At 47.5% G+C, this 23,025-nt stretch overlaps 1 protein-coding gene across 4 annotated transcripts in view; it reads right to left on the reverse strand.

Annotated features, from left to right (window-relative positions):
• GALNT9 (polypeptide N-acetylgalactosaminyltransferase 9) overlaps nt 1-23,025 on the reverse strand; it is a 413,877-nt gene that overhangs the window by 10,749 nt on the left and 380,103 nt on the right. For all 4 annotated transcript variants that reach the window (XM_077308381.1, XM_077308382.1, XM_077308384.1 and 1 more), the window contains 2 exons: nt 2,079-2,264; nt 511-648 (listed from right to left, as the gene is read on the reverse strand). In XM_077308381.1, the coding sequence (XP_077164496.1) occupies nt 511-648; nt 2,079-2,264 (324 nt within the window). The remainder of the gene's footprint in view (nt 1-510; nt 649-2,078; nt 2,265-23,025) is intronic.

Genomic DNA, 23,025 nt, shown 5'->3' on the forward strand with positions numbered 1-23,025 from the left:
CCCAGGAGCCCCAGGGGCTCCTGGGAATTGTAGTCCATGGACATCTGGAGGGCCGCAGTTTGACTACCCCTGGTGTATAGCATTACAGAGCAGTGTAGCAGAACAGAAATATGGTGTCATGTGATGCACCCAGAGGAAATGGGATTTTTGAACAAGATTTGCCTCAGCAGAATCAGTTCATGTTTAAATCTCAAACTGAATGCAAGGAAGCCACCTTAATTCTGACAAAAGAAAATGCATTTATTTCATAAGAAGAAAAATAGCCATGGAAGAGCAGCTGAAAACAGCTATGGAAAAGCAGTTCTGCGTAGGATATCAGTGCGGCCTTAACAACTTTTCCACCAATTTCATCCTAGTTTAACAAAGATACTGATAAGAAATCAGGAGCCCAGCAAAATGCTCAATATTCACAACAGCTTGGGCCTTTTGTCTAAAGCCTACCCACAAAGGGGGAAAAAAACTCTCAATATTCTAAAGCCGGGATGTGATGTGTTTATTTTCCTGTGTTACCTCTCCGTAAGTGATGGTATTGTTGTATATCCTCATTTCAGGGTAGACGTTCTCCAAGTACCACTTAAAACTCCGGCACTGGAGCCGTTGCCGTAAAGCTATTCTTTCCGAAACGTCTCCGAAGTCGACTCCGGGGTTCTGCCATAAGCAAGAAGGTACAAAGGTAGAAATTCTATTCCGCGAGTCTGTTCTGTCAATTCCTGTCTTTGAAAAACACTCATTGTTCATTTTATTTACAATCGGATTTCTCCGCCTCTCCCTCGCTCCCCCCTTCACCTCTCCAGCCGTCCTTGAGAACAAGAAATAAATATTCATGACATTTCGATTGAAGGAAAAGGAAAAGGGGGAGGGGAGAGAGGAAAGGCAGGAGAATACTGCAATTTCAATGGAGTCAAATACCGCATTATTCAATTTACGGTCTGTTCAATAACAACCTTGCAGGTAAAGCTATACAGCATGAGGACACATAAACACCCGCTGTTAGGACGTGAAAATTCACCAACTGATAGCAGCATAGCCCTGGACATCTGCATGCACCCAGGTTTGTATGCGAAGGTCCTTCAAGAGATATACTATGACCCTTTTGTTGAAACCAGCTGGGAAGATAGCTACTATGGGAGAAACCATGCACTTATTCAGGGTGAGGAAGAGTTGGTTTTTGTACACCGCTTTTCTCTACCTGAAGGAGTCGCAAAGTGGCTCACTATCACCTTCCCTTCCCCTTGACCTTGTCAGGCAGGTGGGGCTGAGAGAGCTCTAAGAGAACAAGGTCACCCAGCAGGTCTCATATGACTCAACGCAGCTTAACATTAGAATAAGAACCATAGAGTTGGAAGGGGCTATACAGGTCATCTAGTCCAATCCCCTACTCAATACAGTATCAGCTTAAAGCATCCAGGATAAGTATCTGGTCAGCCTCTGATTGAAGAGGGGGAGCTCCCCACCTCCTCAGGCAGCCCATACCACTGCTGAACTGGACTCCTAGTATCCTAGAGTGGGAAGGGGCCAGACAGGCCATCAGGCCCACCCCCTGCTCAATGCAGGATCAGCCTCAAGCATCCAGGAGTGGGCAGAGCCTGCACACTTAGTCCTGGCTTAAACCACCTCCCCTCCAGTCCTATTCAAGCATGTCCGTTAACAAAGGTGATGACATCACTTCCAGTGACATGTCACTTCCAGTGGGCGTAGCGGGGAGGTGTGGCTAGCTGACAATGTCTGGGGCTCCTTGAAGCCAGAAGAAATTATTTTAGGGATTTCTCCATGGTCATAAGATTGAAAAAGGCTGTATTAGGCACATAAAAAACAACCTCAAAGAGAACTGCTAATGAGACCTGGAGATCCCCTGGAATTATAACTGATTTCCAGACAACAGAGATCAGTTCACACAGAAAAAATTGATGTTTTTGGTAGGGGTGGTGGTGAATACAACCTGCTGAGGCCTTTCCAGTTCCTAAACCCCACCTTCCCTAGTCTCTACCCTGAACTGTCTAGGAATTTTCCACCCCAGAGCTGGCAACCCCAACTCCCAAGCATACATTCTTTCCGGAACATGTCCTTCTCTTCCTTACCGTCATTGGTATGTTCCACGCCATGTAAACGTGAGATTTGAAGTCGTCCATCCAGACTTCGGCTGCGCGCAAGGCGTTGCGCTTGGCGTAGTAATCGATGTCGTTGTTGTACGGTTTCTTGGTGCGCTCAATGTGTGCCACCCGAGAGCACGGCAGCACCTCCATGCTTCCTCCGCACTGCCATACCTGTGGAAGACAAGAGGGAGGGCGATCAGCCATGAGGGGAGGAAGAGAAGAGCGGATGCATTGGAGCTGGTGTGTTGGGCACGGCGGTTAAGAAAATGGGCTGTGAGTCGGGAAAACTGCCTGTCCAAATCACGCTTTAGTGATGTACTCCATGATTCCTTCTTGAAACATCTTAAAGCATCGAGTTCGACTCTTCTGGCACAATGAAATGCTTTCTGAAGAAAGGCATATTTCCTGAAAATGGCTTTATCTCGTAGCTGTTCAAAGCTTATTTTGGAAAGATTTACTGGTCTGAACATACTTGTAGCATTTCTGTAAAGACTCTTAGAATAAACAGTGTTACAATCTATATTCTTTCCTATTGTTTACCTCCAAGATCACTGCAGATGGGGACTGCAGCAAAGAAATTAAAAGATGCATGCTCCTGGGGAGGAAAGCTATGGCAAATCTAGACAGCATCCTAAAAAGCAGAGACATCACCCTGCCAACAAAAGTGTGTTTAGTCAAGGCTATGGTCGTCCCAGTTGCAATGTATGGCTGCGAAAGTTGGACCATAAGGAAGGCCGAGCGTCAAAGAATTGAGGCTTTTGAACTCTGGTGCTGGAGAAGACTCTTGCGAGTCCCTTGGACTGCAAGGCGAACAAACCGGTCAGTCCTAGAGGAGATCAGCCCTGACTGCTCCTTAGAAGGCCAGATCCTGAAGATGAAACTCAAATACTTTGGCCACCTCATGAGAAGGAAGGACTCCCTGGAGAAGAGCCTAATGCTGGGAGCGATCGAGGGCAAAAGAAGAAGGGGATGACAGAGAATGAGGTGGCTGGATGGAGTAACTGAAGCAGTAGGTGCAAACTTAAATGGACTCCGGGGAATGGTAGAGGACAGGAAGGCCTGGAGGATCATTGCCCGTGGGGTCGCGATGGGTTGGACACGACTTTGCACCTAACAACAACAACAATTGTTTACCTCGAATGGGATTTAATTAAACTACATTACCGTGTGGCCAACCTATTGCTCCTTGAGTCCCCAGGTGGGACCTGAGGATCCAGTGGAATTAGAGGCCTTCTCCAGACTAAAAAGATCAGTTCCCCTGGAGCAAATGGCTGCTTTGAAGGGTGAACTCCATAGCATTTTACAACACTGAAGGCCTTCCCCATCCCAAATCCCAGCCACACCTGGTTTTACCTTCAAACCCTCCAGGCATTTCCCAACCCAGACCTGTCAACCCTAGACAGAGATCAGTTCCCCTGAAGTAAATGGCTGCTTTATAGGATGGACTCCATAGCATGATACTCGACTGAGGCCCCTCTCTGCCTCAAATCCCACCCACTCCTGGCCTCCCCCCCGAAAAGCCTCCAGGTATTTTCCAGCCCAGAGCCGGCAACCCTAACCTGGATTGTGTGAATCACAAGCCTAAAGAAACATCTTTCTAGCTTTTCATTATTTCTTCCCCTGCTTGGAAAGATCATCTCATTTACTAGCAAGCAACCTGCCATAACTGGTTAAGAAAGGCTGTCGGCTTTTGCTTCCTCAGCAACAAAAGAGAAACGACGTGACAAAAAGGGCCAAACAAAATGCAACGCCGCTTTTTAAAAAAAATTACTTTGCTAAATGGTATTTATTTCTCTTGTTGTCACCCTCGAGTCAGGGCACGGTAAATCACAGGCCACCCAAATTTGCATTTGATTAATGAAATGCATTGGAGGGGCAAAAGAGCTACAATGGTGGTTATAAATCTGGACGTGGCCCAGAATTTCTGGAGTGAAAGGAACACACATTCAGGAAAAGGAATTAGTTAGCGCTGAACGGGATGCCCGATCCCATCTGATCCGGGAAACTAAGGAGGGCTGACCCTGCTTAGTATTTGGATGGGAGACCTGATCTGAAGTAGCCCAACAAAATCAGAGTTCAGTAGCATCTTTAAGACCAACAAAGATTTATTCAAGGCGTGAGCTTTTGAGCGCAGGCCCTCTTTCGTCTCCGGACTCTGATTTTACTGGCCGGAGCATTATGCAACTAAAAGAAGTGATGCGAGATCAGAAGACATCTAGACCAGGGGTAGTCAACCTGTGGTCCTCCAGATGTCCATGGACTACAATTCCCATGAGCTGCTGGCAGGGGCTCATGGGAATTGTAGTCCATGAACATCTGGAGGACCACAGGTTGACTACCCCTGATCTAGACAGCTAAGCCAGAGTCTGCCAAGAGTTAGACTCAATTGAATGGCTTACATCCTTATCACCATTATAAACTGACTTTCCGCTTGGATCACGTTTTGCCTAGGCAGGACTCAATGAGGTTCATCTCACTCATTCACCTCCAATTTCAATGGATATGGATTATGGTAGCATCCCTTTGCAATAGCAACTCGGCACTGATGCTGGCGTCTTCCACTCCCCCCTCCCCCCCCCGCCAGCTAGCCTAATGGCTGCTGTTAGCGATAAGATCATGTCGGCGTAAGCAGCAATCCCAATAATTAATCCCCGATATAAATATTGCTCTTTTGATGACTGTAAACAGATGGAGAGCGGCATGTGCCACTGCATTACCTTAATGCCGAAGCCGCTAATTACCCCAATCAACCTGCCAAAACGCAACTCCGCCAGACGTGCTAAGGAGCGGGGAGGACCCGCGCCCGTGCGGAATTGCAGCCTGGAGTGGGACCCTTTTGCATTTCATACATCACAGATCGACTCGGGAGAAATTCTGAACCATACCTCTGAGCAGGTGATACGGTGGCTCGAATTGGGTTTCATTGGCACCTAGAAGCCTATGGCTTTGGCGTTTCTTCAAATTGATTCCAGGACTGTTCCAGAGAGATATCAAGGAGAGGGTTGTTGTGTCCGCGGGGGAACGGATGAAGGAAAGATACAGCCATAGCTGCTCTGACCAAGTGGTCCTGTCAGCGCTCTCTCAGCCCCACCTACCTCACAGGGTGTCTGTTGTGGGGAGAGGAATGTGAATGGAAGCCGCTTTGAGACTCCTTTGGGATGTGAAATTGGGATATAAAAATAGCTCTTCTTTTTCTTCTGCTTCTGCTTCTTCTTCTTCAGAACATTACCACACAGGGGGTATCTTCCTGGATCACAGCAGTGGTCAATTTAATTCAGTCTTCAACCTTAAACCGGTTGCCCTAGAGCAGGGGTAGTCAAACTTTGGCCCTCCAGATATCCATGGACTACAATTCCCATGAGCCCCTGCCAGCGAATGCTGGCAGGGGCTCATGGGAATTGCAGTCCATGGACATCTGGAGGGCCAAAGTTGGACTACCCCTGCCCTAGAGAGACAAGAAACCACCCATAGAGGCCAAGTCCCTGCCCTGATATTGCCTCTTCACAGTAGCATCCAGAGGTTTAGTGCCTCTGGATGTGGAAGATCGCTTTTGGAAGATCTTCTTTTGGAAGAATAACCTGGTCATATAGGGAGCTCTTTGTCATCAAGAAGCCCTGGTAATACAACAGGCAATGCAACCAGATTGCTTGTATTGAGTCACTTAGGTTCACAACTTATATATTCTACCTCCAGCACCAGTAATACTCTAGTCTCCTTCCAAACAAACTTTGCTTCATGCAGATCCTCAAAAGTTCCTTACGCTTAGGAAAGACAGCAATGGAGCAGAGCCACAGCGATGCGAACGAGACAGCCAGCTCTTGGAGAGTAACCAAACTGGCACGGATCGAACCCGACGCTAAATGAAAGAAATCCCTTCTGCAAAATCTCTCCGGGCTCTGGAACGCCTCCATATGTTTCCTTTTGAGATAATGGGATACAGTTCTGCCCGGCATCTGACAAGACAGAATATAGACCCGAAGAAACACCTGCCCAGATGTTGGGAACAATGCCTTTAACAAACAGTTCATTACATGTTTTTTGCAACAAGGAACACAATGGTATTCTACGGCTTAGGTCCAGCCAGCTTTTCCACTGCTATATCCCCCACCATAGATCTCACAATCTTTGGTGTTACCTTTTCAGTGGTCAAAGGGGAAAGCTGGTTAGACGCAACCCAAAATAATATCCACTGCACAGCTGGGTAGCCAGAAAAGCTGAACGCTCATCCCCGGAGTCCCTTGGTACTTCAGTATTTTTATTTTCATGTCATGTTGCAACCTTTTCAGAACAAAGCGGTTGGACTACATGACTTACTATGCCGTCTGGTCCCCCGGGGCAGAAGAAGACAATGTCTACGGGCTTTTGCGGGGATATTGACATTGTCTCCTCATTGTCTTCCCCTGGGCGACGCCACCGGAATGCATTATGATCCAGCTTGGGATGCGACTTCATCCGGCTCGCCGTGCTCAATACAAATCCAGCATCATCTCCCCTCTCCAAAAAAGCTTTTCTCCAGCTTGGAATTTGAAATGGGATTCTGCACATACAGTTGGCAAGAAGAAGAGTTGGTTCTTATATGCTGCTTTTCTCTACTCAAAGGAGTCTCAAAGTGGCTTCCATTCACCTTCTTTTCCCTCTCCCCACAACAGACACCCTGTGGGGTGGGTGAGGCTGAGAGAGCCCTGATATCACTGCTCAGTCAGAACAGCTTTCTCAGGGCTGTGACTAGCCTGAGGTCACCCAGCTGGCTGCATGAGGGGGAGCGCAGAATTGAACCCGACGTGCCAGATTAGAAGTCCACACTCCTATCCATTACACCAAGTTGGAGACCTGGTGGTCAAACCAAGTTCCTGGTAGGGACATCTGAAGAACAGATGTAGTGCTCTTACTCTCCCTGAAAAAGCTATGTGAACAGAGTCGTCTTCGTCGTCTTCGTCTTCTTCGTCTTCTTCGTCTTCTTCGTCTTCTTCTTCTTCTAAGCAGTTCTCTGTGGTTATTATTAGGAACTACAACTCCCAGGGGGCAACAGAACCAGGTGGCTCTGCAGGACTCCGTCAAGGTCACACAACAACAATCTAATCCAAGAAAGGACATGGTGAGGCTGCAGATTCCCACCCCATCCCCCGAACTCCTGCTGAGAAATCTCATCATTAGTGAGCTAATTCTGAATCCAGCTTGCAGGCATTTCACCACCGCGGGTCTCTGAGCTCCCACAATAATGGCGAAGGATGCTGAGATGAAGCTGAATGGATACAGCCACTTAGCCATCATCCTTCTCGAATATTTTATCCTCTTAACTTCTCAAGATGAATTAGAAGATGTCCTTCACAATATCCCGCCGAGGAAATCTATTTTAAAAAGAGAGAAGATTGGCGACAAGGGAAAAATTCAGAAGTCATGGCTTGGAGGAAGGGCAAGGTCTTTTGTTAACCTCCTTGCAGGAGGAGAGCGCTTAATCATGCCAAAATTGAAATATTTCCTGGAGAAACTTGTACTCAGCAATCTCCCTCTCTCTACAGAGTGAAGCTGTATGAGCGCGGAGATAAATCAGGCAAATTAATTGCCTGGCACCGTGGGAGGGAGAAGAAGATCAGGTTTCGAACGGTCTTAAAAAAAATGACCCATATACTTTAACCACTAATCTGATCTCCATAAACTCCCATTCTGCACAATTTTTACGAAGAACATGGCCCTTCTGACCGGAGCTTGTCCAGAGATTAAATTGATGGCTTTTTATGAGCTAGCCGAGATTCTCGACTGTCAGGACGACCAAATCCCCTCTTTCTAATATGATCAATCCAACTTTAAGGATTAAAAGAAACCTTGGCTAGAAGCTTAATGTTGCAGGAGATAATATCGATAAAGGGCCCCATCAGACCCAGTCTATGCAATTATTCTTATGAAGCTGCCTCGTATATGAGTCCGGAATGGCCTGCGTTGACGTGCAACAGCTCACCAAGGCCTTTCCTGGTCCTGCTGCCTCTGCCGACTCTCTTTTGAACTGAACACGACAGACATGGACCCTGGAGCCTGCTGCAGAGAGTGTGTTGAAGAGCACTAGGGCTCTACCATACACCCTCCTTGGCGGTGGGAAGAAGAAGAGGTGGTTTTTAGGCCCCGCTTTTCCCTGCCCAAAAGAGTCTCCGAGTGACTTGCAATCGCCTTGCCTTCCTCTCCCCACAACCGGCACCCTGTGAGGCTGTGAGAGCCCTGAGAGAACTGTGACTAGTCCAAGGTCCCCCAGCAGGCTTCACGTGGGAGAGCAGGGAATCCAACCCAGTTCTGCAGATTAGAGTCTGCCGCTCTTAACCGCGACAACCAAACTGGCTCTGAGAGGGTGGAGTCTCGCTGGTTTGGTGTCTTCACACTGCATGTCAAGGGAGTGGGGCCGGGGGAGAGAGGGGCGCCAGTTTGTTCTGTATCTGAATGCGGCTTGCGTCTTCGAGATCAATCCGATCGCTTCGGGTTCAGCAACTTTCCCATCCGATGAGCTCTGGAGCTCTCTCCATCCTTTTGCCCCCCCCCCCCCAATCCCAGGGGACCAAAGGAAGAGAAATGAAATCTCCCCACAAGTTTTACATCTCGGCGAGGGATAAAGAAATACACATTTCGCTTAAACCCGAAAGATCCACTCCCGAACCTCCAGTGAATACAAAGGCTCGTTTCGCTACGCTCTGCAGTGTTATAATGCTGACCGGCCGTTCCAAAAACGAACGCAATGCGGGAGCAAAATCCAGATGGAAACTAAGGCTCGGCTCAGGAAAGAGAAAGCTCCTTGATCTGTAGGCATGCCTTCATCCTAGAGATGTGGAATAGACATGATTTATTGCTCCCAGTGCTAAGAGAGCGGAAGGTGAGGTGTTGAGCATGTAATCGGAAGAGGCAAGAAGTTTGAGAACCCTTGTCCTGGATCCAAAGAGAGAGGGTCCTCACAAGAACATAAAGTGGCCTTCTTATAGAATAGGATGGAAGGCTCAGCTCCCCAGGTGGGACCTGATAGGGATCCCCTGGAATAATAGCTCATCTCCAGATTAAAGTGAGCAGTTCCCCTAATGCAGGGGTAGTCAACCTGTGGTCCTCCAGATGTCCATGGACTACAATTCCCATGAGCTGTGGACACGCCCTCCTGGGGTCCCCCCCCCTTCCCACCCCCTCCAGGCCCACCACTGGCCATTTGGGGAGGGGAGGCCAGGTCAATATGACCCTATATGCTCATATCACCCAATAAACATTTAACAATTTTTTAAAAACACATCTAAAACATGAATTAACTCCCACCCTTTCAGGAAACCCTTTCAGGGTCATCACGAAACAAACAAAAAAAACTGTTTTACTCCCTCTCCTAATCCGAACCCTTCTGTTTTTCCAAACACAGTTCTCACTGCGGCTTTCTCGTTCCTTGTCACAAAGCATCTCTAAAGCTATTAAAAAGACCGAAGTTTCACAATGCGATAGTCTTTTATAGTCTTTTCCAGGGGACCATGACGGCAGCTTTGTCCTTTGTTTCCTCTTTCCACCTCTATGTATTATTGGTGCAAAAAAAAAAAAAAAAAATCCCCGGTTTCTTTTTGTGATCTTCAAGAAGGAAGGGTGGGGGGGATCAAAAAAATGCTTTTGTGCAGTGGAGAATTCGTTCATCATCCAGCATTATTCTTTCTTAAGAGCCTAGGGAATGGCTCCAGGTTTGTGTGATCCTGGCTTTGTTCCGCAGAGGGTCTTTTGCAATGCAAATTCTACCATGCTGATCTACTTATGCTAATGCACCCTAAACAAAGGCCATTAAAGTAATGGCTTCCTATTAACACAGAAAACGGCACAAAACTGACATTAATTACTAATACTTCAGATGCTGGGGGATATCCAGGGCCTAAGCTCGAATGTCTTTCTTTCCCTAACAGCAAAAAGATTTTTCTGTTCAGTAGTTTCTAAAGTGTATGTAAGAAATAACTGCTGGGATATGTGAGTCAGCAGGCCAGGACATTGGGGTGTGTGTATAGGCATTATTTCTTTGAATGGGATTCCTGGGAGCTGCCCTTTTACCCCTCCTTTCCCTTCCTCTTCTCTCTCTTCACATGGCATTCCGTGGAGACACATTTGTCTTCTTTCTTCCCATGGCCTTCTGTGCAGATACATTTGTCTTCTTTCTCTTCACATAGCCTTCTGTGCAGATACATTTGTCTTCTCTTGCTTCCTATGGTCTTCCATACAGATACATCTGTCTTCTCTCCCTTCACATGGCCTTCCATGCAGATACATTTGTCTTCTCTCTCTTCCCATGTGCAGATCTTTTTAACAGGTATCAGGACTTTAGTCTGGAATCTGGATAGGCCTGCATCAGCCATGCCTTTGTGGATGGGCAGTTTCTCTGTTTTCAATGACCCTATGCTTTAGGATGCTTAGGGCTGATCCTGCGTAGAGCAGGGGGTTGGACTAGATGGCCTGTATGGCCCCTTCCAACTCTATGATTCTATGATTCAATATTCACAAACTATAAAAACAACATACAGCCAGCACAGCATGGTATGCATCTGAGACCAGGAAGACCCAAGTTCGAATCTCTGCTCAGCCTGTTGTTCTCTGCCAGGCTAATCTGTCCTCCTAGGGTCTGTGGAAAAGAGGTGGTGTGGCCATGTTTGGCCATCAAGGTCAAAAAACGGTCTTGAATGAAGAACAGCCAACTTGGGTCTTCACGCACAGGGTCAGCATAGCTCTGAATATGGGAGGCTGGGGATAAACAAAAGCCACATCTATTCCTATCCATGGAAGCCAAATGTTAGTCTGACCTAACAAGACAGTTCTTACCTTCTCAAAACCCCCTGTGGTTCTGGTTTCAAAAGGTTCTGGTTACACCGCTCCGCAGCCAACACATCACTGAACTCTGACAGAGCTCAGACGCACGATTAGCTTCGACAAACCAAGGAGAATGTCTCCTTAATGAACTATTCCGCTTTATGGCCCTGGGATCGTTCCTACGGCTTTCCCTCCAACAAAGGCAGTTCAAGTATAGCCCCATAAAAGGGAAAGGAAAGCAGAACCGAGTCAGGTTTCGCTCAAAGAACAGGTGCTGTTAAAATGCTTCCTCGTCCTATTAAAGTCTCTGTCTTCCTTTTCCTGTTAGAGAAAGCGTCGAATGGATTAAAGGAGCCGGTAAGGATTTTTTTTTTTAATTTCCAGGGGATCAAAGGCACATACGCACGTGTGCACGCACACACACACACTCACACACACTCACAAAGCCTCTTTCCCCAATTATTTTTTAGCCCGGTGTGTATGCTACACGCTTCTTCTGCCGTTCACGATCAGCACCCGTGATTAGTCAGCTATTAAAAGCAAGGTCCCCCAAAGGCATACTAATTTGCGGTACTGGTTGGGCCCGTTGTGTAGGCAGGAAATCGAGAGGAAATACAACCTGCTGTTGTTTACTATGGGGCCACGTTGTAAAGCTTTGGCTTTATTTAATCTCGCCCTGGAGACCTCCGAGCTTGGAATAATGAGGCACGTAGCCCTCTCAAATGGAGCCAGCGCTCCCAGCTATTTCATGCTTCCATCCTGGCTTGATAATCACAGGTAGATGATATCTCTGCATTGATGAACTTAGGCAGGTGGTGTGTGGGTGGGCAGAAGGGATTGTGTGGGTGCTTGGCTCTTGTGGCCCTTTCTTGCATGCCCAATCACCACTGGCCAGGGATTCTGGTTTTTTTGGGGGATTGTAAGCCGCTTTGAGACTCCTTTGGGTAGAAAAAAGCGGCATCTAAAAGCCAACTTTTCTTCTTCTTCAGTAATATCAGGGCTCTCTCAGCCTCCCCTCCCTCACAGGGTGTCTGTTGTGGGGAGAGGAAAGGGAAGGTGATTGTAAGCCGCTTTGAGACTCCTTTGGGTGGAGAAAAGCGGCATATAAGAACCAACTCTTCTTCTTCTCTCTCAGCCTCACCTCCCTCACAGGGTGCCTGTTGCGGAAAGAGGAATGGGAAGGCGACTGTAAGCTGCTTTGAGACTCCTTCTGGTAGAGAAAAGCGGCATATAAGAACCAACTCTTCTTCTCTTCTTCTTCTAAAATGTACCCCATTTTAACTATCTTATCCTTATGAGCAGCATACATTATATGAACCAACCCCAAAGGCAAAACAAAACAAAACAAAAACCCTGTACAATATGCCCTATCAAGCAAACGGGGAAGAAACAGAGATCCAGAATGACTGTAAAAAAATCAATTGACTCTGAACAGAAATAAAAATAAGAGCCATTTGCTCACCCCTAGCACTTGGGGACACCCCTACCAATTATAACTGACCGATTGACGATTGCATCAAAAAGGCCTTCCGCCATATAAGCTTGCCCCTTTCACTGGAGTTTCCAAGCCTTGTTAACAGCTTTGCCTGGAGGTAAGACCTGGAATTTTCTTCACCTGTCACTCTGACAAATCTAGCCATCCTCCCTGGTATTTGGGGGGTGGGGGCGAGAAAAATCGCTCACAAAATCCTGTCAGCAATATTAGAATTGTAGACTTGAAAAGGGCCATCTAATTCAACCTCCTGCTCAAGGCAGGAGATCCCGGCTTTTCCTTTGGAGAGACCGTTTCAGGTGCAGCCATGGTGGCCTCTGATAGAACAATTAGATTTGGGTCCAGACATGCCTTAGGGACTAATAAGAGTTTAAAGGAAGAAGATTTTGCGGGTCAAAGCCTCTTCAGCAGACAAAGGGAACTTTGATCCTGGAAAGATTATATCCTGAAAACCTTATTAATCTTTGCAAGTGCTCAGAGCAGGAATTTCCAACTGTGGTTCTGGGAATGCTGGGGTTACGCAAGAGCTCCCCAGGGGTTCAGCTGCCTTTCTCAGAAGTTCAGATGGCCGCTGACATCACTAGACGTCATTGGGGCCCTCTTCCTCTGTTGCTCACAGGCCTAGTCTCTTTTCCCACAATGGAAAAATGGTAAATGATTGATTGATTTTGTATCTGGCTCCTGCATCTTATTTTTTCATCCACTTCGTTGAAGGGGTTCCTCCCCGGTCAAAAGGTTGAAAAAGGCTGGTTCAAAGAGTCAAAGAGCTCTCCCTGGAGTGGGACACTCAGGGCATAAATATTTTAATGAACCCCTAAAACAAAACAAGCAATTCTTGAACTGCAAGAAGGCAGCCTGCCTGCCTTAAGTGTAAGACAGAGCAACGGGACAGATGGCTTAACCCAGGGGTAGTCAACCTGTGGTTCTCCAAATGTCCATGGACTACAATTCTCATGAGCCCTTGCCCGCAAACGCTAGCAGGGGCTCATGGCAATTGTAGTCCATGAACATCTGGAGGACCACAGGTTGACTACCTCTGGCTTAACCAGCGTTTGATTTGTTGGCATCTGGCAGAACTGGCGGTGGGGAGAAACCAGGGGCAAACCAACGCGCCAGTTCCTTTCTGCAAGAGCTCCCTGTCGGCCCCCTTAACTATCTGCTCCCCCCTCCTGCTTACCTTCGCTCTACCCAGCCTCCTTTGCTTCAAGGCCCCAATTAACGCAAACCCAGGCAAATTAATAGACACTAAAGAGGTGCTCGATGCCACAGCAGATGGTAGGTGAGCAAATGTGATTCACGAACCAACGGCAGAAATATGTTTTTCCCCTCCGCTCTCCCGAGCTGCCTCTTTCTCCCTTTGGGGTCTTCTCGTACCGCCTGCCTCTATTCTTAGCCTTCTGTTGCTCTGAACACACACCCTGAAAAAGGAACACAACTCCCTGTGGACGGCTGATCAGAACCATCCGATAACAACCTCGTAACTTCGGTTAAGCCAAGAAGCTGGCGCTTAAAAGAGCAGCAAAAGATCAGGGATGGTCGACGGAGCATATTAAGAATGTCAGAAAAGGCCCTCCAGATCCAGTCCGCTTGGGGTGGAGGAATATGCCGTTGAGTCACAGCTGACTTTATTGGGTAAAATGTAAAAAAATATAATCTGCCTTGGAAGCACAGAATCCCCCCCCCTGCACCCACAGATGCACACATTGTTCTCGATTTTACGCCTTCCCCCGTGAAAGCAGAAATGCTGTTAAAATCAAATTGCAAAGATGATCTGACTCCATTGGTAACAAGAGAAAGATATTTTGGCAGACAAAAAAAAAATAGAACCACATCTTACGTGACGTGTTCGCGGGAGGCGGTCCATCCAGGCCATCTAGTCCGACCCCCTGCTCAATGCAGGGTCAGCCTCAAGCATCCAGGAGAAGGATCTGACCAGCCAATGCCTGAAGACGGCCAGGGAGCTGGAGCTCTCTGCTGCCCGAAGATGAGCTGTAATTCTGTGGGATCTGCAGGAGGCCGGCATCCCTAGCTGTGGCTTGCCACAACAGACACTCTGAGCTATGAGGGGCTCAGAATTCTCTGTGCCTGGCCCAAGGTCACCTTGCTGGCTGCATGAGGAGGCCTGGGGAATCAAACCTAGTTCCCCAGATTAGAATCCATCACTCTTAACCACGACACCACGCAAGAGTAGAGGAGATTGTGAAGAGCGGAATCCTGGAGGCGTGGAAATGACATCACTGTGTTCATGAAGTACCCGGTTCGTAAGTCCCACCCCCACCCCCCATCTCCAATGGGTAGCCGCTACTTGGCCAGCCACCCTATGCCTGTGACTCATTTCTGGAGAGGGAGATCCTCTGACGGCACATGCCAGTGCAATGCCGCCCACGACAAAGCTCGACGCGTTTGCAGCATAACAAAAGAGCCACCTGCACAACTGTCTCATTCTATTTATACATGATGAAGAATCAGCATCTCATGTGTGTCTGTGGGGGAGAAATACGGCTTCTGCTCATGCAAGCAGCTTCCCGACAATGTAGGATCTCCTCCCAGCCAACTTCTGCAGCTGCCTTTTCCTTATCAGGGGCAGGAGCGACGCAAAAATGGGGGAAAGGGAGTCAGCAATTATGTTTTTTAACAAATTTCGCTGTGCCGACAACCAGGATCGGTACAGCTGAATGCTCGGTTATGCCTGCTGGGGGACTGCTTGAGCCACGCTCCGTGGTGGTAGGGAGCAAATGCAGGTTCATTTGGGCACTAGGATAGTAGGAGTAAGAGTTGGTTCTTATATGCTGCTTTTCTGTACCAGAAGGAGGCTCAAAGCGGCTTACAGTCGCCTTCCCTTTCCTCTCCCCACAACAGACACCCTGTGAGGCTGAGAGAGCCCTGATATTCCTGCTGAGGAGTCAGAACAGTTTTCTCAGTGCCGTGGCGAGCCCAAGGTCACCCAGCTGGCTGCACGTGGGGGAGCGAGGAATCAAACCCGGCATGCCAGATTAGAAGTCCGCACTCCGAACCGCTACACCAAGCCACCTGGTGCCCCACAAAACCACTCGATCCGGCCCCGGAGAGTTTGAAAACAAACAGAGATCTCACAATTATTGTTTTAGTCCACCGTGTTGGGGGGAGGCTGAGAAATTTACATTCTTATCACGCCAAGACGACTGCCTCAAAAAAGGTTGAGGTCGCCCACGTCCAGGCGGCGAGTTATTCAAAAAGCCAAAATAAGAAGCAATAAAGATATGAAAAAATATTGAAACTACTCAGGCTTGATGCTTTAATATGGTTCTGACTGAGCCATCTGGCAGAGAGGCTGATTCTGTGAAGGTTCAAGGGGGTGGCAGATGACAGTGGATGAGCGATAGGGTTGTGAGTGTCCTGCATGGTGCAAGGGGTTGGACTAGATGACCCAGGAGGTCCCTTCCAACTCTAGGATTCTATGATTCTATGAGTCAAAAAGATGCAAATAAATATTAACCAGCCAGCATCCGGCAACTGCCTGCTTTCAACAAAAAGTCTTCACCGAAGATTTCATTATCCTGCATCTGTGTAGAATAAGCCATTCCCATGAGCCACAGACCTGCAAAGAGGGTTTTTAAAAACAACAACAAGAACAACACAGCATCTAGCTTCGTGCCGCTTCGGTGGGTGGTCGGAGGTCTCCTGCAATGACAGCTGATCTCTGGATGACAGTGGATGCTGGAGGCTGATCTTGCCTGGAGCAGGGCCTTGGACAAGATGTCCTCTCCGGCCCCTTCCAACTCTAGGATTCCATGAACTGCACCCCCCACCCCCCGGCAGCCTCTGTCTCTTCTCTCACCTCCTTTCCCTTGCTCAAGGACCGCTGCCGAACCGCACAGGTGAGCAGACCGGACAACTGTTACACATTGCTATCTCTCGCTTCCTAATGGTTCCTATTATATTAACAGCGGGGAAGCAAATGGAATCGTTGACTTGGAGAGCCGGCAGTGCCTTCCCCGTCCTAGCGGGTCCCCCCTCTGACATTTGTTACGAATGCCGTTTGCAACGCTGGATAAACACAATGAAGGGGGAACGACAGTTGGACGAGTGGAGGGAGGAATCAAATGCTGGGCAGGTTAATTCATTTGGAAGAGGTGTTCTGTTTGTTAACAAAAAGGACAAGCGTAGCTGGCGCCACCCACGAACAACACGTTCTTCTCGCACTTGGGTTCAGATCCCGCCCTTCGACATACCGCAGTTGTCGATAAGGAAGGCGCATGCGGCTGGAAATTAAACCACCCTCTTTGCAGAGGTTCCAGCCCCAGGCATAAGTAATACCTTTGGACAGGCAATTATCCTGGATGCTTTCGGCCAGGCGTCCTCAGCCCGGGTTTCGTGAAACCCTGGGGTTTCTTGATAGTCCTGGAAGGGTTTTCCGAATGGGTGGGAGTGAAGTAAATTTTAATATGTTTTTCAGATTTGTTAAACATTTATCAGGTCATATGACCCCCCAATTGGCCAAAGATGGGCCTGGAAGGGGAGGAGCCCTGGGTAGGTTTGCCCACAGCTACGATAAAAGTGGAGTATTAAAAATAATTCTTGTTCTTCAGGTAGGTGGGGCTGAGAGAGCTGATTTGTGAGAACAGCTCTATCAGGACTCTGGCTAGCCCAAGGTCACCCACTTGGCTACATGTGGAAGAGCAGGGAATCAAGCCCGACTCGCCGGATTAGACGCTGTCGCTCTTAACCACCACACCAAGCTGGCTCTTTTTGTACAGAAATTTCCAATATTGCCTGGTTATGATTGATGGTTGTCTTTATGGTGCTTTATAAATGACTATTTTGCACCTTTGGAGGCATTATTTACTGTAGTTTTAGAACAACTCTTATGCCAACCTACAGGTGATAGCTAGGATTAAAACTGATGTCCAGGCAATGTAGTTTACCGAGAGAAAATGACTGCTCTGGCAAAATTGACTCTATGGCATTATACCACTGAAGTCCCTCCCCTCTCAAAACCCCACCCTCTCTAGGCCCCACCCCCAAATCTCCAGTTATTTCCCACCTGAGAGCTGGCAAGGCAATTACCCCTAAATTCCATGGGGTAGAGTAGGGTGGCCAAACTGTGGTCTCCAGATGCACATGGACTACAATTACCATGATCCCCTGTCAACATGGACTACAATTACCATGATCCCCTGGCAGGCGCACCTGGTAATTATAGTCCATGGACACCTGGAGATACACAGTTTGGCCACTCCTGGGTAGCGGGTCCTTGACTAGACAAAGTATCTGGGGTGATCTGTGGCCTGATCCCAAATGTATTTGCAGCCACCAACTCCCCAAAAGTTGTCACCAAATTATGGTTTATTCTCCAGTGAGAAAAGCTATTTTAAAAATGAGCACCACCAATTCATGTTTGGAGTTTATATTCAAGAGGTGCTGTTCCAAATTCATGCCGTTTCTAAACACATGTAAATATATTAAATTAGAATGCAAATATACCTCCTCCTGAATTAAAGCTTACCAGAACTAAAGGCCTCATTAAAATATGCTAATCAAATAATTTCTGGCTTGAAACCAGCATTTTAAAAATGGTAGTCGCCGTTTATGGATGACTCACAACAAATCCCCTCCAAAAAACAAGGGCACCAAACGGAGCGGAAGGTTGTTGAAGCATTGCCAGACTCAACAAGCAGAAGAGGGATGTGCACCCTGGGGTCAGGCTAAGTAGGAAAATACATATGGCAAGATTGGAGTTTGTTAGCAATTTAGAGACGAAGAGCAGATTAGGAGCTTTGACTCTACAAAGCTGATGCCCTGAAACCAATAAGAGTTGGTTTCTCTAAAGTGCTGCAGAAGAAGAGCTTTTTTTTTTGTACCCGGAAGGAGTCTCAAAGTGGCTTCCAATCACCTTCCCTTTGTCTCCCCACAACAGGCACCCTGTGAGGCAGGTGGTGTGGAGTTTCCCAGTGTTTCGCAGCCTTTGGCGTTTGGCAGTCCATAGCCACCTGTCTCTCAGGTCCTTTCCCCTGTTCATTTTTTTGTGTTTCGGAAACCAAGACATGACCCTGGAAACGGTATATTCCATGTCCCACGTCAGTTCATGTATTCCCCTCCCCTGCGTAGACATGCCGATCAAGGAAAATGTATCTTGGTGGCTGCAGGAGTGAGTTATTTTAAGAATCTGCCAAGGGAATTGCAGGAGGAACAGAGAAAGAAGGGGCGGGCAAAGCCTGGGAGGCAACCTCCGTAGCCAAAAACTATGTTTGTCTTGCATGGAGCTCCTAGTGAAGGCAGCCGCAGCTTTTGCGTGATGGCTGTTGGTCTGTCAAAAAGCATCTGTACAGAACGGGATGCTGAACTAGAGGGGTGCTGAGGTCATAGCTCACCTGGGGAACCCCAAAACCCCAGATGGGTCACCAGACCACGTTGATTTGGACTTGTGGATCACTATACTGAAAAGTTTGGGCATGGCTGATCTACTGAAAATAATTTGTGTGATCTGCTGGTCTTAGAATCATAGAGGTGGGCCATACAGGCCACTGAGTCCAGCCTTCTGCTCAGTGCAGGATCAGCGTAAAGGCTTTATCAGCCAGGGGGTTGTGAAACCCTGGGGTAACTGGGAAGGTTTCCCAAATGGGTGAGAGTTAATATATATATTATATATATATAATATATATATATATTATATATATTTGTTAAACATTTATCAGGGGTTAGGATTAGAGCCTCTTGTGGCGCAGAGTGGTAAGGCAGCTGTCTGAAAGCTTTGCCCATGAGGCTGGGGGTTCAATCCCAGCAGCCGGCTCAAGGTTGACTCAGCCTTCCATCCTTCCGAGGTCGGTAAAATGAGTACCCAGCTTGCTGGGGGGTAAACGGTAATGACTGGGGAAGGCACTGGCAAACCACCCCGTATTGAGTCTGCCATGAAAACGCTAGAGGGCGTCACCCCAAGGGTCAGACATGACCCCATGCTTGCACAGGGGATACCTTTACCTTTACCTTTAGGATTAGGGGGTTAGGGTTTACAGTTTAGGGTTAGGTTATGGGTTAGGGTTCATATCAACTTGCTTCCCTCCCCAATGGCTAGTTATTGGCCTGGGGGTTGGGAAGGGGAGGGCCCCCAGGTGGGCGTGTCCACAGCTCTGCTTCCCAACCATATTCTGCATGATCACACCACTTCTGGGATTTCTCAAAGCCTGAAGAATGTTTCAGGGGTTTCTCAAGGGTAACATTTTTTTTTGAGAAAGTCTGGCCTCAAACGTCTATGATAAAACATCTGTCCAGCCGCTGCTTGAAGACCGCCAGTCGAGGGGAGCTCACCACCTCCTTAGGCAGCCCATCCCACCGCTGAACCACTTTGACTGTGAACATTTGTTTCCTGACATCTTAAATCACAGGACGGTAGATTCCGGATGAACATTAGGCAAAACGTCCTCATAGTAAGCATAATGGAGCCAATGACCTCAGGAAATGGCGGACCCTTGCCGGAATTCTTCCTCAGGCAGAGGCTGGGTGGACATCTGCCGGATATGCTGTAATTAGGGGTTTCGTGTACTAAGCCAAGAACAGACTACATGGCTGACGCAAGCCATGGCCGGCCACACACAACAAAATGGCTCCTCTCCCAAGGCCAAGGCGCAGATTTTATTTTTTTAAATAAGGGGGAAAGTCACCCGCTTTCTATCTTGCTGGCCTTTATCAAGCATAATGGGCTCTCCTGATTCATTTTTGCTTAATTGGCTCGAAGACATTACCTCATTATTAGTCGTGCTGCTGGCATTCTTGCAATCCCAGGAAGGTAAATTGACTCAGAGGACAGAAGGGGGTGGGGGGAACTCACCACCCTGGCGAATTACTCTTTTAATTAGTATGAATTGATCAGAAAGGTTGCACAGGCAGCTCGCGTTTAAGTACAAATCAGATACAATCCACTCCTTATAGCTGGCTGCTATTGAAGGGCTGAAGAAAGGACAGGAGCTTTGTAAAGCTGAGGAGTTATTCTGTACACGCTGGCTAATGCACTTTTGATCCACTTTAGGAGTACATTTTGCTATTTCGAACAGGAAAATCCAGGGTCCGTTCTGCACACATTAAATAATGCACTTTCAATGCACTTTGAAGGGTCAAAGCTAAATTTGTTGAGCAGCATACCCCAAGCACTTTTGCCTGATAACAAGATGGGTGAGAGAAACAGCAAACAGGAGAGTTTCGAAAATAGATCACCAATTATCAGCTAAGATCAAATATTAGCAAGCAGGATAGTTATGAGAATTGATGACCAATCGTCAGCTGAGATCAAAAAATTTTCAGTGCACATTAGAAGTAGATTTTCCAGTTCCACACAGGAAAATCTAGCTGCAAAAGCATCTTGAAAGTGTCTTATCCGATGGATGTGGAATTTTGGCATCTCTAGGGTACTGCAAGCTGCAACCAATGGGAAGAAAAGAGAGGCACCATTGGAAAAGACAGAAGATGGGGGCGGGGTCTAGGTGTCAGTTTTCCTCCTGCAAGGATTCTGGGACATCTTCCAGCCTTTGGCGGTAACAAGTGGCCAGCTGGGTGCTTCTTCTGCAATTCGAATCCCATCTCTGCTCAAGGGGTTCGCCACTCCCCTGTGGCTCCCTCCTGCTCAAGGCTTCTTGACCGCTGCTTGGCTGAGGCTTCTCCTCCTCGTCCTCTGCCTCATGACCAGCCTCCATGGGCTTCACAGCTGGAGGTTCCATTCCACCACCACAGCTAATACCTGTCGTTCCACCTATCCTCCACAAACCTGTCGACTCTTTAGAACAAGTCAGCCATGCTGGAGGTTCTCTCTCGATATTTCATGGCTGTAAATCTCACACGTTATTGAACATCGTGTGAAAAAATGCTTCCGTTCGCAAACCAGTCAAGTTCATTAGGTAAGCCTGTGGCCAGAGTGTCACAAAAGACAATTCTCTATATGGACACATCCTCCCTCTACCCTTGATACGATAACTTTCCATCACACAGCCTTAATGGCCTGGCAGGATTTATCCTGGTCGCCTAAGACAATGAGTTGGCACGTGAGGACGTTCTAAATCTCTATTAATTCATGCAAATAAAAACAAGTTGGCTTCCTCTAAAGAGGAGTACTGAACAAAACTTAATGAAGCATTTTAATTGGTTTTACATTAAAAAAAACAGGAACTGTGCACCTGCCTTGGGTAGACGGCTATAAAACAGCACCGATGTAGGCGTCACCGGCATTACAGGAGAAAAATAATTATTTGTACTAAATGTTTGCACAGTTGTCATGGAGGACAGATAGAATAGAATTTATCAGCATCCCAAAACAACGTAGTTAGAAGTCTCAGTTATAATGACAACACAAATTGAATTGGGCGTTAAAATATAATAAATTCAATTCACGATATCTTGTGGCCAATAGCAAAAACCTCGTAACAGCTTCGGTCACCTCTAGATCCTGATTAGACGTGAGGAAAACCACCTTAAAATCATCAGATTGACGTTTCCCATCACCAAACAATTAGCTAAGAAACTTAGAAGAAGCATTGGGTTTTATACCCTGCTTTTTGCTATCCGAAGTAGTCTCAGAGTGGTTTACATTCGCCTTTCCTTTCCTCTTCCCACAACGGACATCCTGTGAGGTAGGTGAGGCTGAGGGAGAGCTCTGATTGAAGTGTTGTGAGTACAGCTCTAAAATAACTGTGACAAACCCAAGGTCACGCAGCTGGCTGCATTGGGAGGAGCAGGGAATCAAACCGGGCTTGCCAGATTAGAAGCCGCCGCTCTTAACCACGACACTGAGCTCCTTTTGGATGAATATTAGAGTAAGACGGGAAATACAAAAAGCCAGTGATTCTCTTATTGTCCACTGGGGCAAAATCTCCCTAAATATGGAGTTTCATTAAATCTCCCTTGTGGAAGGGCAGAAGCAATCCATTAAACCTTTCCAGTATCTAGGCTCTTTGTAAACATACAGCTACTGAGTGCTGGAAATCTGGCACTTGTCCTATGAAATGAAATGGACTTGTACTTGGTCCATTTCATTCAATCCCTATACTCCAGGGGGAACATCTTTTCCTTGTCTGGCTTTTGAGTTTTGAAGTGCCAAGTCCAAAAGTCTGCATTTGATTACACCAAGGACAGATTTCTCTGAAAGGAGATGAATCTCAAGACAATTCTCATTGACTTAATTTTCCTTTCTATGGATCGTTGAGTTGAAAGCCTAGGATGGTCGCCCTGGAAGCCCAGGTGCCCCTCCTAAGCGTAACACCCCAGACAGCAACCTACTTTGAAGTCCAGCCCTGCTTCAGCATCCAGATGTCTCTGAGAATGTGCCCAATGATCATTCCAGGACCCATTTGGGGAGGTTGCATGGCCATTTGGAAGACCACTCAGAGCAAATCAGATGGACACCAACAGCTGCCAAAGACAAAGCTGCCCAATCTAGGTCTGCAATGTCTGTTCAGATGGCCAACTAACATCTGCTACCCAAATGGGGATGCTGGGGACTGAACCGGGGGCCTTCTGCATGCAAAGCTGGTGCTCTGCTGCTGAGCCAAACGCTGGCCTGTCCAGCTCAGCACTGCCTCCATGGACTGGCAGTGATATCTTAGGGCCTCAGGCAGAAGAGGTTCTTCCCAGCACCTGGTAACCTTTAACTAAAGATGCCAAGGACTGAACTGGGAACTTTCTGCAGGC

The sequence above is a fragment of the Paroedura picta genome, chromosome 13 (assembly GCF_049243985.1).
Source record: "Paroedura picta isolate Pp20150507F chromosome 13, Ppicta_v3.0, whole genome shotgun sequence".
NCBI lineage: Eukaryota > Metazoa > Chordata > Lepidosauria > Squamata > Gekkonidae > Paroedura > Paroedura picta.